A 16,180-nucleotide genomic window follows, 5' to 3' on the forward strand; every position below is an offset into this window, starting at 1 on the left:
TGAAGAATTTGACTTTTTGTGTTTACTTGTCTGAGGAAAAACAGCACATAGAGGCATCCACAGTATTTAATTTTTTTGGATAATAGTTACAGATAAACAGGTACACTCCATATACAATTACCAATACTTTTTATACAGTTCATATTTCAGTACATCAACACTATTTTATTTACACTCTATTTATGTACATTAACATCTTTCTAAAGTCAGTGCATTGTCAACAAGTTTTATACAGTAATTTACAAGGTGAATGTAGTTAATAGTTAATTTAATAAATTTTCTGCTAGTTCATGAATTTAAAAAATTAATTACAACCAATATAACAAACACAGATCAAACAACATTAGTAGATTGGCTACCTGCTTAAATAAAATATATGTAAGGAAATTATTTAAAATCTTCCATTTTTAATGAGACATGTCTAGGTAGAAATGGACAGATTTCATATACTGAAAATCTCGAAACTATAAAGTATATATTTTATCTGACTTCACTACATTATACAATTTAGGCCTCTCCTTCCTACTTGCAATTATATTCTTCTGAAGAGAATTTCAGCTTAGGTAGCCATTTTAGATACCTTTCCAAATCCTCTAAGAAAAACTAGATAGTTACTGGCCTCAGATATCAGAACATAAATGCTTCATTACATTGGTAATTATTACCTATGATGAAGGAAGGATAATGAAATCTGACAACTAATGAGAATCAACTTGCAGTGCCTAAATGAATAAACAGAGACCCCAAATAAGATGAAACATTGCTTTCCAATATATGTTTAAAAACACAGGAAAAAAAATGCTACCTGAAATAAATAACATTTATACTTTTGTTCCAGTCTTGAATAATTGGAGGAAAAAAATGAAGCAAAGAAACTTACTTTTTGCGACTACTGTAAAATTTAACAAAAAAGACAAATATCAAATAAAAAAGTTAATAGACATGCAAACAAAACAAAAGTTTACTTCTTAAAATCTTCGATTTTATTAAAAATACTATTAATGTTTGGGATGTGTTTTGTTTTCAAATTTAATATGATGAGGGAAAATACCCCAATTGAGTTATTTTATAGCCCTTAGAGCCGTCAAATACAAACAGTAAATTTTTTTACATGTACTCTCTCGTTTTAAAAGTGCAAAACAAACACAGAAAAAAACAACCACTAATTGTGAAACACTATCTAGCTTTGATGCCGATCACCTTCCCAGAAGCTCTTTGTGCAACATGTGCATGTGAAGATGGTGCAATTATTGGCAACTACCACGCCCCATTCAGCAGTATGGGAGTACACATTTTAGAGGACACTTAAGTATCCTAAAAGCAACATGCCTCTATCGGGAGGGCCATGTCAGCTGGATTTCCCAGGATGCTTATTCTTTCCACAGGGTATACCAACCACAGCCCTGGGTAGAAGGCACATAGCTAAGAGATTCTCCATTTCAGACTGACCACTATATATATGCCTCAGCTACCAATGACTGGCTGTGTCTCAAACACAAACACAACAACAAAAACAAGAAGGAAGAAAGACATACAAAGAGTAGGGAAATGGTTTAAAAAATAAATTAGAAAATCTGTGTCCATGCCGTAAGAATCATTTGCACGTCTTCATGATCTTGCTTTCCCATCTTGTCAATATAATGGAATAAAACTTCAGGAAAAAGGAGGTAGCATATCATGTCGTCCCTAGACAACACTACAGTTGTTTTGTTTTTTACTTTGACTCCAAGGAAATCCTTTAGTATTTTGTTATGGTTATTGGTAAACTCCATACTCACTAAATGTTTGTTCATAGCTGGACAAGCACAACTTTATTCTTATTTGGTCCCAGGTGGCTGGTGCCAAACCCTTCTGATTACAGGCCAATGGTGGGATCTGCCTGAAAGTTCTCTCCTGGAGAGCTTGTATGAGACTTCCAAACAAAATTATTACTACTCTTAAAGTTAACTGTTATTTTAATTAGGATTTTTATCTTGTGCTTCAGGGTCACAGGATAAAATAACTACATTTAGTTTGCCTTTCAGCAATGCTTTTGCCAAATGTCAGCTACACGGAGTCATCTCCCTCACCACCAGGCTGTCTAGCAGCTGGAGTGGCAGCTTTACTGCAACACACAGTACTTTTTGTAATCAGATTCAAAGTCTTCATCCATGCTGCTTGTGTCTGCCATCTTTTTGCCATCGATCTTTGGCAGAAATTGTGCATAGTCTATCTCCTGCTGCTCATAGAAAAGAATGTAGGCAGAGTCGGTGTCAATTTCATCAGGGTGAAGTTCCTGAAGGGGCAAGAAAAGCCTTTAACAAAAAGCCATCACTATGCTAGCTCTTACGCCTTGCCAGGGACGGGAAGACCAATGTTCTCTAATTACTAAAACTAACTGCTTCCAATAAGCTTATATTTCGATTGTTTCCCACTTGCCCATAAAATGAGCCCCACTATTTCCAATTTTGTTTTGAGAAAAATATTTTGACCGAAGTCAAAAGAATGACTAAAACCCCATCAAATTCTAATCATCCTAAAGATAGGAACTTTTTCTTTCTTTCTTTTTCTTTTTTTTGCAGTTTTTGGCCGTGGTCGGGTTTGAACTCGCCACCTCTGGTACTTGGGGCCGGCACCCTACTCCTTTGAGCCACAGGTGCCATCCGAGATAGGAACTTTTTCTAATTAATGTCTCTTTTTCCTAATTAGGTTTCATTCGCCACTCTGTGTACCACATTTGTTCCCTTAACACTGATAGTATCTATACACTGATTCTAAAAGAAACATTGATTTCCTATTCAGGAGATAGTCAACATATGTTTCCTAGATCTGCGGTGTTCTGTTTCTAACTTCTATTCAAAGACTGAGAATGTTTACCTTACAGCTGCTATCATTGTAACAGTACCACTTGCAATTTGGGTTTTTGGCATAAGTGACGTAGTGGCCCCCACCTAGAATTCCTGAATGGCACTGTAAGAGAGAAGAGAGTAGGGGTATGTTAGTAGCTAACTATAACCGTAGCCAGGGCATAGCACCGGGATCTGAGCAGGAGAACACTGACCATACAGTGGTTAAGAACAGATACTTTGGAACCCTTTAATTTTTTCCAAACAAAATAAACCAAAAGCAACAAAATTCAAAAGTCCTAAGTTCGAAATCTTGTGTAGATAAACACTTTATAATTTTAATCACTTTTTCAGAAAGTAACACTTTTTTAGAGCACATAATTATGAATGACTTGAAATCGTGACTTCATTTATAATAATTACATGGCTATCCCCATCCCCAATCACACTGTGAGTTCCTTGGAATCTATCCAGAAGGCCATGATTTCTATGTTAACTTTGTCTATCACCAAGTTCAATGCCTAGCAAATAAGCAGGACCTAAAAGAATTACTCGTTGATGAATAAACGAACACAAGTAAAAAAATTTTCACTGAAAAGTTGAGACCACTCTTAGAAACCCACACAATAGTCTACGGCCATACCACCACAATCATGCTCGATTCATCTGAAAACCATATAATAAACTACTTACCGAAATTGCATATAGATTATAAATAGGCTTAATACGGGTATCTTCTCTTTGGTCATCAGTGCTGTCTTCTTCACTATGGTTTCCAAGCTGACCGTTGCTATGGCCATTGCCACATGCCTCATGCTCATAGAGGAATCCATTGGCCAAAGCTACCTCCTGGTCCTGAGGGGTGACCAGCTCAGGTTGGCTGCCCCCCAGCATATGCCCTCGGCTCAAGGCATCAGCCAGCTCACACATCTGCCCAGCCCCATTTTCTTTGCTGGCATCCAAGTTCTCCTTACTATTTGACAGTTTATTTTTGCTGCCAATCTGGGGAAGCCGGAGCCTCCCTTTGCTTCTCCCCAAAGTCCGTGGGCTGCTGTTAGGGCTGCTAGTTTTGCTGGAGGGACAGCTGGTTCCACTTTTCCTCGATGAAGAAGGCGAACCTATGAAAGGGAGAGTAAGAAGATTCATAAACCCAATGCCATAGTTTAAACCAGCCACCAAATGTTGACTTTGAAGCCAGCCTCACAAATGTACACATACAGGTAAAGACAGGGATCCTGACTCACTACTACCCTTTAGTTCCTATTATGTAGCCAATGAGTTACATTTTTGTCTTTTTCAATGCCAAGTTTCTATAAGGCAACAATGTCCTGAACATGTAAAGTATTAATATGTTGCAGGGACTTTGAAAATAGCAGAAAAGTGATTTATACAAGATTCAGTTCAAATAGCATAATTATTAGACTAAGGAGTTTCACAAATACATGTTCTTGTTTGTAAAATCTGACAAAAAGAATAAGACCACCATTTGTTAAACTGCTAGGCATGATTCTGGGAACTCTCTATTTTCTCTACCTCTCACAAAAGTCCTTCAAGGCAGCGGGTCTTATTGACTTTTTGAACACAGACCCCCCCACCCAGGCTCTTTTATACCCTTAAAAATTGAGGACCTATAGAACTTTGATGTGGCTTTTATCTATCAGTATTTCTCATATTAGAAATTAAAACTGAGGAATTTAAAGTGATAATTCCATTTCATATTGTCTATGATTCCCCTCTACTTTTGTGAGAGAATAAAAGTGTAAAGGTACATATTGTCTTAGCATTTTCATGAAAATAGTTTTGATCCTCCAGACCTGAAAGGGTCTCAAAGACCCCTAAGGGTTCCCAGACTAGACTTTGAGAAACTGCTGTAAGAGAACAAAGACAACAGCTACCACTCATGCTCACCATATATACCAGGTATTATGCAAAGTGTTCATTCTTAATATATCAGATCCTCCATACCCTATAAACTTGGTATCTCCATTTTATAGATGAGAAAATATTTAGGGAGGCTACATCTCTTGTTAAAGGTCACGTACATCAAATATAGGTTAAGCCTGATTCCAGATAGGTACTTTTTACCCTACCACACTGATGGTCCAGAACAGAGGACAGATGGAGATATGCAGTCTATAGGGGCCTTAAGAAAGCCCTCCACCAGGTCTCCCCCAGCTTCCTCACCTTTCGGGCTACTGATGATGTTTGCACTGAGTGAGGAAGGGCTCTTGCTCAGAAGCACATCCTCTTCCCCAGCTGAGCTCTGAGCATCCACTTTCTTCACCTCTCCTGCCAGAACCCTTGGCTCAGAGAGGTCATCCCCCTGGGGTGTGAGTGGTTTACGTTGGCAGAGAGCTGGGTCTCTTGGTACCAAGAAAGCACTAGGGTCAAAATTTTCCCGAGGAAATTTAACAATTTTCTGTGATTTTATCCATCGGCCATTTACAAATTGAAATCGTTTAAGGTGAATAATCTGGAGAAGAGAAGGTAGAAAAACATTTGCATTGAAGAGTTTTAAAGATACAAAATTTATATTAAAAAATGTCAAATGTTTGGGAATATGTAATGTATTCTATGTAATGTAATAATATGTATTATTACATATGTAATGTATTAAATATAACCTTTACTCTTCATTATTCTTTAAAGCCCTCAAAAGAAATTTATTTTATTTTTTTGAAGACAAGGTCTCACTGTTTTTTGGATTAGAGTGCAGTGACATGATCATAGCTTGCTGCATTCTCAACTCCTCAACTCAGGGGATCCTTCTGCCTCAGCTTCCTGAGTAGCTGGGAATACAGGTGTGTGGCACCATGCCCAGGTAATAAAAATATGGTTTTCATAAAGTCCTCTAGTCCTCATAATATTTTATGTCATGAGTATACTATTTACACAAGTACATTATTATCAAAATGCATCAAATTGGGCATTTAAAATCTATGCATTTGATTAAATTATACCTCAATTTATAAAAAGCCTCCCCCCTCCGCCCCACCTACCTTGTCCCCAAGCCTGCCCCTGCCCTTTTATTCCCTTCCCCCGTTCCCATCTGTAGAAATAGCTAATCAATATTATTAATTTCTTGGGCATCATTCCTTGGGAAGCTGTTCTGGTCTACGGAAAGAAAAACCTACAGTTTCACAAGAGTAGTAGGATAAAGATACAAATAAGAAAATACACACAATGTCTGGTTCAAAAATACTAGTACCTTACAATTAGTTACATTCATCTTAAATGAATAGGAAGACTTGCCACTATAAACTCTGCTGACAATCAACAGGAAAGCCGCCTAATCTATGAATGGTAAGGGCGTAAATAAATCAAACCTAAAGGAACACACAAGCCCCAGTGTGCCTGCACACACACATTAACTCACCAGTGTGCCCTGGGCACATGACAGAGTACAGTACAGTGGGCACTTGGGGCTCCCAGTGTAGCTGCCTTCTACAGCTACCAAGGGCTAATCTAAAACTTCCTCTCTCTATAGAGCCCTGAGTGCTTCACTCTCTCCTAAAGTTCAGATTCGCCAGGCTGAATTGCAGTTACTGATCTACAAGACTTCTCTCTCCTTCTAGGCTACCTGCTCTGTAGGAACAGTAACTACCAAATATTTGTAGAGCAATTAATCTCTTCACTCAACATAAAGCTGGCTGGGAAGGGACTTATTCTCCAAAATAACATAAATTCTTGCGCTCCCAGAGACAAGGCTGTAACATACCAGGATTGGGGGAAGCCTCCAGAGATCCAGCTTCTTGGTGGCCAAGCAGTGGGTCTTACACTTGGAGCAGTAGTACATCTCATTTTCCCCCAGCTCCTCCTCACTGGTGAAAGCACGGAGACAGTTGTCCAGGTTGATGGGCTCAGCTTGTGCTCGCCGACTCTGCTCCACACTCTCATGCTCATCTACAACCTGCAGGTGGAGGGACAGAAGGAATAGGGGTTGTGGGGGCGGGGGGAGCATTTAAAGTGGTTATCTAGCTATGCATCATTCTCATGGTCACTCACCATTATCTTATTCTACATGAGGAAAAAGAAAACACAATCTTAAACTGGAGTCTTTGAACAAATACAGCATTTACACATTTATTCGCAAATATCACATCAGTCTTATAAAATTTCTATTTACATGACTATAGCTATTCTTTTTTTTTTTGCAGTTTTGGCAGGGGCCGGGCTTGTACCTGCTACCACTGGAATATGGAGCCGGCACCCTACTCCTTGAGCCACAGGCGCCACCCCCTGACTATAGCTATTCTTAAAAACATTCTGAATGCTTCAAAATGACAAAATCAAAACAAACAAGGAATTGACTATTTCACAATTTTGGAATCCTAAAATGGTTTACATGTGAGATGGCCCTCAAGCTAGGGATACTGAGAGTATGCCATTTATTTTAAATCAGAAAGACAAAGCATTATTAGTATGTTGCAGAATTTACAGAGGCTAAGGGAAATAATATCACTGAAACACAGATGCAGAGCTGGATGAAATAAAAGGGTACAGAAAAGCTCATCATGAGAAGACAACACCAGAGCATTAAACCCTACAGGATACAACTAATTTGCATATCGACATGGGTAACACAGTTATCAGAATACCACGTGTGTTATTATCTGTCTTCTGCCTCATGGGGCCTTTTTATTATATCTGAAATAGAACAAAAGAAAGAGCAGGCTGCTTTTGTTGAAAAATATCCACCCAAATCTTTGGAGTCCTGTTGACCAGCATGCTAGGCTTTGGAGTAAGGAGGAGAAAGGAGAGAGAGCAAAGGAGGAGTAGGCTGTAGAGATATGTGTTGGGGGGTGGTGAAAGATGAGGGGGAGAGGGAGAGGGAAAGATCTAGAATGCAACAGAAAAGGAAGACTTTTCCCATTCCCATTCCTGGCTGCCACCTGACAAGCAATCAAAGAGCACAGAGCTGGAACCTTCTATTTGTCTTTGATGGGAAGGTGGGTGAGGTACACAATCAGGACTATATGCTGCCATGAGACTTCCACAATAGATATTTGTGTCCCAAAGCAGAGCCCAGACACATATGTCCCCGACCCCACTTATTGCTCCTGGATCTCTTTGCCTATGGCTATTAACTCTATGTTTCCCTTAGTGAAATTCATGATGGGAACACTGTGCTGCCTGGATTATTACCAATTGGCAGAGCTCAGGACATTCTGTTTACAACAGATTTTCTGGTGAGTTTTTTTTCCCCTATAGCAAAAGATGGTTGAGTCATAGGCTATTTAATGCCCCTATAAACTATTAAGGTTGATGTTGATCATGCAATTAAGGTTTTAGCACTGTACCACCATCCAGTTTAAAGAACTCATTTGAAAAGGTGAACTTGAAGGAATTTTCTTTTCCTTTTTCTTTCTTTTTTTTTGAGACAGTCTCACTTTGTCACCCTTGGTAGAGTGCCATTGCATCATAGCTCATAGCAACCTCAAACTCTTAGGCTTAAGCGATTCTCTTGTCCCAGCCTCCCAAGTAGCTGGGACTACAGGCACCTGTCACAATGTCCGGCTATTTTTAGAGATGAGGTCTCAATCTAGCTCAGGCTAGTCTTGAACCTGTGAACTCAGACAATCCACCACTTCTGCCTCCCAAGTGCTGGGATTACAGGCAAGAGTCACTGTGCCTGGCCCTGAATTTTCTTTTCATTTCTTTTCTTTTAAAAGGAAGTCTGGTTTGACCTTGGGTCACTGACTTCTTTTTTGAGCATAAATTCTGTAGTACCAAGATACAAACTAACTCTCATCTCTTGAGCTGGTCACTCAAGGAAAAACTAACAAGCTTCCAAAGGAAACATGCTGTATCTTGGTTGTTGGAATGAGTAGAAAAAGAAGAGTATCAAATACAGCAGGGTTTCTTTTCTTATAGTCAAATATTCTATTATCACTACCAGGGATGCTATACAGTCAATCACAAATTACAGTAAGATAATAAAGACTGTTTATTTTATTTTATATATATAATTTTTTTTAAAAAACAAGATCTTGCTCTGTTGCCCAGGCTAGAGTGCAATAGCACGATCACTGCAACCTTGAACTCCTAGGCTCAAGAAATCCTCTTGCTCCAGCCTCCTATAGCTAGGACTACAAGCACATGCCACTATGCCTGGATAATTTTTCTACTTTCTGTAAAGATGAGGTCTTGCTTTGTTGCTCAGGCTGGTTTGGAACTCTTGGCCTCAAGTGAGCCTCCCTCCTCTCAGCCTCCCAAAATGCGAGGTGCCTAGCTTTATTGACTATATTTTACTGTGGAACACAGGCTATAGAACTAAATGGAGACAGGAGAAAAGAAGGCTGATTACATAAATATGTTTGTGGACTAATAGTAAGTTCTACTTATCAATATAATTTCCCTAAATGACAAAGACTCCCTCAACCTCTTGGGATGCATGCTCAGTACCTCTATTTTTGTTCAAAAAAGTTTTAATTACTTGTAGACACTATTTTCTTTTTTTTTCTTCCTAGGTTGCTTTAAAGCTCATCTTTAGGAGAGGAAGGGGAAAATGGGTGGAGGGAGGGTAATTGGTGGGACCACATCTATGGTGCATCTTACAAGGGTACATGTGAAACTTACTAAATGTAGAATATAAATGTCTTAACACAATAACTTAGAAAAAGCCAGGAAGGCAATGTTAACCAGTATGATGAAAATTTGTCAAATGATATATAAAACCAGTATATGGTGAAAAAAAAATAAAAAATAAAAAATAAAGCTCATCTTTAATACAAAACACAGGAAATGAAATAATAGCCGTTATACATTATAAGATTTAAAAATGAGATCAATCCAAGAAATTATCTAGTTTAATTTTCTGTTGAGGAATATGAGGTCCAAACTGGGGAAAAATACAAAAAAGTACACTTGCCTCTCTGTTTTTTCTGATTACCAAATACAATATTTATGTAGAACTTTTAGAAAACAGAGAAAAATATAAAGTGACAGAGAAACTTCTTGTATTCTTTTTTTTTTTTGCAGTTTTTGGCCGGGGCTGGGTTTGAATCCACCACCTCTGGCATATGGGGCCAGCGCCCTACTCCTTTGAGCCACAGGTGCCACCCTTCTTTTTTTTTTTGACAGAATTTTAAGCTGTTGCCCTAGGTAGAATGCTATTGAGTCATAGATCACAGAAACCTCCAACTCTTGGGCTCAAGTGATCCTCTTGCCTCAATTTTTCTATTTTTAGTAGAGACGGGATTTCGCTCTTGCTTAGGCTGGTCTGGAACTTGTGTGCCCAAGGCTATCCACCTGCCCTTAGCCTCCCAGAGTGCTGGGATTACAGGTGTGAGCCACCGTGCCTAGCCTTACATTCTTTTTTTTTTTTTTTTTTTGGCCTGGGCTGGGTTTGAACCCACCACCTCTGGCATATGGGACCAGTGCCTTACCCTTTTGAGCCACAGGCGCTGCCCCTAGCCTTACATTCTTAAAGTAAAGGCATATGATGTCAAAGTATGGGCTGATTTTCTTTTGTCCTTTTCCTAAACAGTATATATTTTTTAATACTGAAGAGATTTTTTATTGTATATGTAATTTTATATCTTGCTTCTTTTTTTGCAGTTTTTGGCCGGGGCTGGGTTTGAACCCACCACCTCCGGCATATGGGGCTGAAGCCCTTACTCCTTTGAGCCACAGGTGCTGCCCTATATCTTGCTTTGTTAAAAAATATAATATTATACCATAAGTATCTTTCTATAAATGTCAGTAACAATTCCTGGTAAATATCATTTTCAGTGATTACCTTATACACATATATATTCCAGATATATTTTTTAGACAGTCTCACTCTGTTGCCCTGAGTAGAGTACAGTAGCACCATCATAACTTACTGCAACCTCAAACTCCTGGGCTTAAGTGATTCTCCTGCCCTAGCCTCCCAAGTATCTAGGACTATAAAATTTTACAAAGAGGTGGTGACCAAATGTAGAGAATATTTTGTAGATATTCTGTAAAATTCTGTAATGAGTATTTTGTAAATAAAGGTACATTCAGGTACAAGTTCCCCTTTTCCCTATGTATGATGACTTTAGGGCAATTTTTGGAATACCCCCCTTTTTTTACAACAAATATAACATGTTTTCCTAAAATGTGAGACAAATACTGAGTTGCTTCTAATTTTTTCTATCCTGAACAATGCTATAACGAATATTTTTCTGCAAATTACCAAGTAATTGCAGAGTATCCTATTTCCCTAGGATAAATTCCTAGAAGGGAGATCATTGGAATGAAAAATATAAAGTATACAGGCAATAATCTCAATTTTGAACCATGGCATCTTCTTTGTCTACATGATTTCCTAAGTACATGTGGAAACCACATGTGGGAAGAGTCCAGATTAGTCATAAGGCTCCACTCCCCGGCAAGACAGGGTATCTCAATAGCTCCTCGTTACCATGGTATCCTAAGTGCATCACTGAAAGTGGAAGTAGGGTGAAATTTAACAGGTCACGTAGGTCCATCTTCCTGTAAGTGGGATGTCTTCCAGAGTTTTTAAGAGTGAACACTGGGCTTGTTAAAAGGAGAAGAGATTTACAGAGCTAAATAATTTATCATCATTGACAGAAGTATCTTTTTAGAATAATATCCTGCCATATTTTGTACTGACAAAGATTTAGGTATCTTTCTATCAATTACTAAAATTATCTCTCTTCAAAAGAATCATGACTGAGGTTATTGAATTACCTTGTTACAATGAGCATGATCTAGAACATCAGCTTCATTTCAGCTTTCTTTAAAGCCCAATGACCTTTTATACAGCAAGTATTCATAAATTATACTTACCCTTGGCTAGAAAGAGCTTGCAGGGCCTCGGAATGTGTAAGAGAATATTTAGGGATCCATATAGGGAAGTGGGTCAAGACTTGGTAGTTTCCCTATTCCTCAACAGCATAAGAAGTCAGAAAAGTCAATTTCCATTACTAACTTATCCAAAGGGAATGCTTCAAGAAATAGTGAAGAAAATACTCTGAACAATCAAGAGCCATAAACATGCAAAAGCCACTACAGTTCCTCAGGTGACTTTGGAAATTCCTTTGATTCTGTTGCTTTTATCACTCCCAGCAAACAGTACGTAGTTGATTAAAAGTATGGAGTTAGAATTCTTTCTGAAGTAACATTTTCAAAGTTTAAAAATTGTTCTGGCCAGAGAATGGCAACACAAAAATGCAAAGTGTGAAGAAGAGCTACTGGGTTGTGTATCCAATCCTGAAACATTTCATCCTTTCTCTATTTTTTTCCTGATCACTATGCCCATTAAAGGGAGCAGCTATAACCCTGAGTTGCATTTGAGCTAAGTAACTGTGGTTATCAAATGCTGCAGCTTCAATAATATATATATATTTTTTTTTTGTGGGTTTTGGCCAGGGCTGGGTGTGAACCTGCCGCCTTTGGCATATGGGACCGGCGCCCTACCACTTTGAGCCACAGGGGCCGCCCTTCAATAATATTTAACAAAAAAAATTTTTTTTGAGACAGAGTCTTACTCTGTTACCCAGGCTAGAGTGCTGTGTGGCCTTGCCCTAGCTCACAGCAACCTCAAACTCAAATGATTCTCTTGTCTCAGCCTCCTGAGTAGGTAGGACTACAGGCGCCTGCAGTAATGCCTGGCTAGTTACTTTTCTAGAGATGGGATTTCGCTATTGCCCAGCCTGGTCTCAAATGCCTGAGCTCAAGGGATCTGGGGATCTGCCTGCCTTGGCCTCCCAGAATGCTAGAATTATAGTTGTGAGCCACCATGCCTGGCTTTAACACTGCATCCCTCATGAATAGCTTGGTGCTGTTCTAATGGTAGTTCTAATGGTATCCTTCTGATAATTTCATTCCCACAAGAGTGGGTTGTTTAAAGTGAGGTTCCTCCTCTTGCTTGGCCCTCCCTCTTCACACGTGTCTGCTTCTCCTTTGCCCTTGTTTACAATATTATGATGCAGCACAGAAGCCCTCACCAGAAACCAGGGCCATGCCCTTCAACTTCCTAGCCTGCAGAACTGTGAGCTAAATAAAAAACTTTTTTCTTTATAAATTACCCAGCCTTAAGTATTCTGTAATAGCAACACAAAAATAGACTAAGACCATGCCCTGATACACTTCACTCTAGAAGTTGAAAAATGAAAAAACCCAATCGTATCAATATTAAGTGCCATACAGAATGCCAATAAGTGTTATCCTGGTTGTATTTGAATTGTTTAAGACAGAAATGGTATAACTCAGTCAGACTAGGGAAATTTCCCCATACAAAAACCACCACCTTATGGTGGCCCTAAGTACTTACCCTTTCCTGTGATGTTTGATAGCGAAGGTGAAGGGCTGTGGGGTCCCAATCCACAGCAATATAGGCATTCCCAATGAAAGCTTTGTCTTCCCCACAATCAATTTTACAGCCTCTACAAAATCTAATGTGGGAAAAAGAATCCACAGAAGAAGAATTAACTATGAAGGAATCTAAATTTTCTTAATCACAAATATTCCCTGTTTTTCTATTTTCTTCTTAGGCTTCACAATTTGTCATGACTTTAATTTCAGACTCCAATAAATGTAGGACTATTTACTAATAATAATTCAGCAAATTATTATTATTGTGTTTATTACTTCTCAAGCCTTTGGTTTTACAGAGCCCTGGAAAACCATTTGTTAATACACAGGAGATGTGAGCTTGATGGCAAATAAGTGATATGGGAATTGACTATTTGAGATAATACAGCTCTCAAGAAATTCTGAATTCTGTTATCTAATGCTCTGAAGACAATTTATCTGGTATAACAATACCTATCACTTTATTTGTAAAATGGCATGTTAAATAAATGTTTATAAAAATTTACAAAGTTGACAGGGGAGGTGGGAGGACGTTGTAAAGCCTAAATTGGACTCAGTATGCTAAGTCTATTACAGTTCTCTAAAGGCTGACTTCAGGATTGTCAGGCACTTTCTCTTCTGTCACAGCAATGATCAATCAATCTCCATAACTCTTTAAAAACCCCAAACAGACTTTCAGCAAGACCTAGTAAGCGTACTATGTTCTACTGGCTCAGAATTGCCAAAGTAATTTACAGTTAGGGAGCAGAAGGCATAGAATAATAAATTTTGACCATAAGCTGTGAATTTTGTGTGGACTGTAGAGTTTATAAAACCAGTTAAATCTCAAAAGCAAACTTAGCTATCGATCTCACAAAGAAGAGATGAGTGAACAATCATCATTTTAAGCTTCTTATTATTTACTAGTATTTCTCAAAACTGGCAATTTTATGAAAATGGGATAGTTTCTAAAGGTGAAATGCTATTAAAATTTTTCTTTTGGCAGGTTACTTTACCTATACCATGGGCACCAAGCACAGGAGTTCCCATCTTTCTGCACAACTCGTAGAGTAAATGGATACTGATAGCCCATACTGTCATCACTGAAACAGAAAAGAACATAAACCAAAGAGTATAATAAGCATTTCTGATTTGAAATCCAACTCTTTTTCATTGTCCTTTGAAATAATCCTAGGAAGGGGTATTTGCCATAGCAATATAAGGGCTGTCCAGGAATTATCTAGCCATGTAATAAGAAAAATAATAACAATGGCTGAATATGTTCGGAACAGTCCTTGTATGCTCATGTCGATGGCTAAATGCAGTTTTATCCTAATCTATTACTTGCAGCCCCATACCAACTACAATCTGGACTCTTTTGCCGTATTCTTTTTTTTTAGACGGAGTCTCATTATGTTGCCCTTAGTACAGTAACATGGCGTCACAGCTCATAGCAACCTCAAACTCTTGGGCTCAAGTGATTCTCTTGCCTCAGCCTCCAAGGTAGCTGGGACTACAGGCGCGTGCCACAATGCCCGGCTATTTTTTTGTTGCAGTTGTCATTGTTGTTTAGCTGGCCTGGGCTGGGATTGAACCCACCAGCCTTGGTGTATGTGGCTGGTGCCATAACCACTGTGCTACGGGCGCCGAGCCACCTTTGCTGTATTCTTGTTTACAGAAAGGTAAGACATATTAGATTGCCAGATGTCTCCAAGAAAGTCCATGTGGTACATGAAATTTTTACAACGAGCTAATCATGAAATCAAGTGCTCATTATCCTTCAGTCCTAATTCTATTTAATTCGCATTAAACTAAAATAATTAGGTCTTTTCATGATAAGAACACTGACATATCACAGAAGGCTGTGTATATTCAGAAGTCTTCTTTAATTAGAATCCCTGATGTGGAACATGCCAGGTACTTTACCTGGTGTAGCTACTCAAATACATAAGTTATATACTATTCTTGAAGTAACTTAACTGGCAACAATAGTGTCAAGATAGCCCTGTGAGTTCTTCAACTTTTAAAAGAATCTACTCATCCTTGTCCTAACAAGAAACAATGAAACAATATATATATATATATATATATATACACACACATATATATCAAAACATGCAATTCCTCTTTGTCAATTATAATTCAGTAAAGCTAGGGGAGAGGGAGAAGCAAGGAAAGGAATATGATGTAAAAGTATCCTTTACAATTTGGCAATTGGTAGCAACTATTACATGGCTGCGGAAGGTGACGAAATCATGATAAAGTATCACTGTAAGGGCAAAAGTGACTATCATGTCTGGCACATGAGTTCCTACCTTTTGGCATAACTTGTCCAGTGAATGATTGTCAATAGCCTACACTGTCTGACACGGTGTCCAAATCAGGTCAACAGTAAGTGAGGAATCAAAAAAAGATAAAGGGACACAATAATAAAGTGACACTCTCATTGGGAACTGCGCAACACCTCTCTTCTGAAGATACTCTTCACCTTTTTGCTCTAACTGAATGAAGCCTGGCTTTCTTGAGAATCTTGCTTCCTGTACAGACTCTTTAGTGCTGTTTATTCTTATACATCCCACAACTTGGAAGTAATGTGAATTTCTTCCTCGCTCCTCTTTGCCACTTCTAGATGATTTCTCCTTTTTTCCTTTTCTTAAAAGAAGTCCAGCCTCTTCATAGCATATGAATTACATCATCTACTATTCCTCTTTGGAAGGTGCATCTCTTCTTTATTCACTAAAGATTTTAGCATCTGGTTCACTGTTTCTCTTCCACCATTTCGCTTGTTATTATTCTTGATGACAACAACATCAATATAATTAACCCAACAATACCCTGGCCTTCTATCTTCCAAGAATGATGTCTACACCATAGGATACAACCTCTCCAATTACCATAGTTTAAACTTTACTACCAATACTAACTTTACTACCTCCAAATTCTCAATCCCAAGTATCCTACTTTGCAATCACCATGCTTTTAGGTCACTTATTCAAATATTCCTACTCTAACATTTCTTTGACCCAACAGAAAGCTCCAATCACAACCCTCCAGTCCTCTTTCCACCT

The 16,180-nt window shown here is 38.5% G+C and overlaps 1 protein-coding gene across 6 annotated transcripts in view; it reads right to left on the minus strand.

Moving 5' to 3' along the window:
- USP32 (ubiquitin specific peptidase 32) overlaps positions 1-16,180 on the minus strand; it is a 216,031-nt gene continuing 199,851 nt past the window's right edge. For all 6 annotated transcript variants that reach the window (XM_053570185.1, XM_053570184.1, XM_053570186.1 and 3 more), the window contains 7 exons: positions 14,129-14,215; positions 13,093-13,213; positions 6,544-6,735; positions 5,010-5,298; positions 3,519-3,943; positions 2,857-2,949; positions 1-2,275 (listed from right to left, as the gene is read on the minus strand). In XM_053570185.1, coding sequence (XP_053426160.1) covers positions 2,102-2,275; positions 2,857-2,949; positions 3,519-3,943; positions 5,010-5,298; positions 6,544-6,735; positions 13,093-13,213; positions 14,129-14,215 — 1,381 coding nt within the window. In that variant the 3' untranslated portion in view covers positions 1-2,101. The remainder of the gene's footprint in view (positions 2,276-2,856; positions 2,950-3,518; positions 3,944-5,009; positions 5,299-6,543; positions 6,736-13,092; positions 13,214-14,128; positions 14,216-16,180) is intronic.

This window comes from Nycticebus coucang, chromosome 18, assembly GCF_027406575.1.
Source record: "Nycticebus coucang isolate mNycCou1 chromosome 18, mNycCou1.pri, whole genome shotgun sequence".
NCBI lineage: Eukaryota > Metazoa > Chordata > Mammalia > Primates > Lorisidae > Nycticebus > Nycticebus coucang.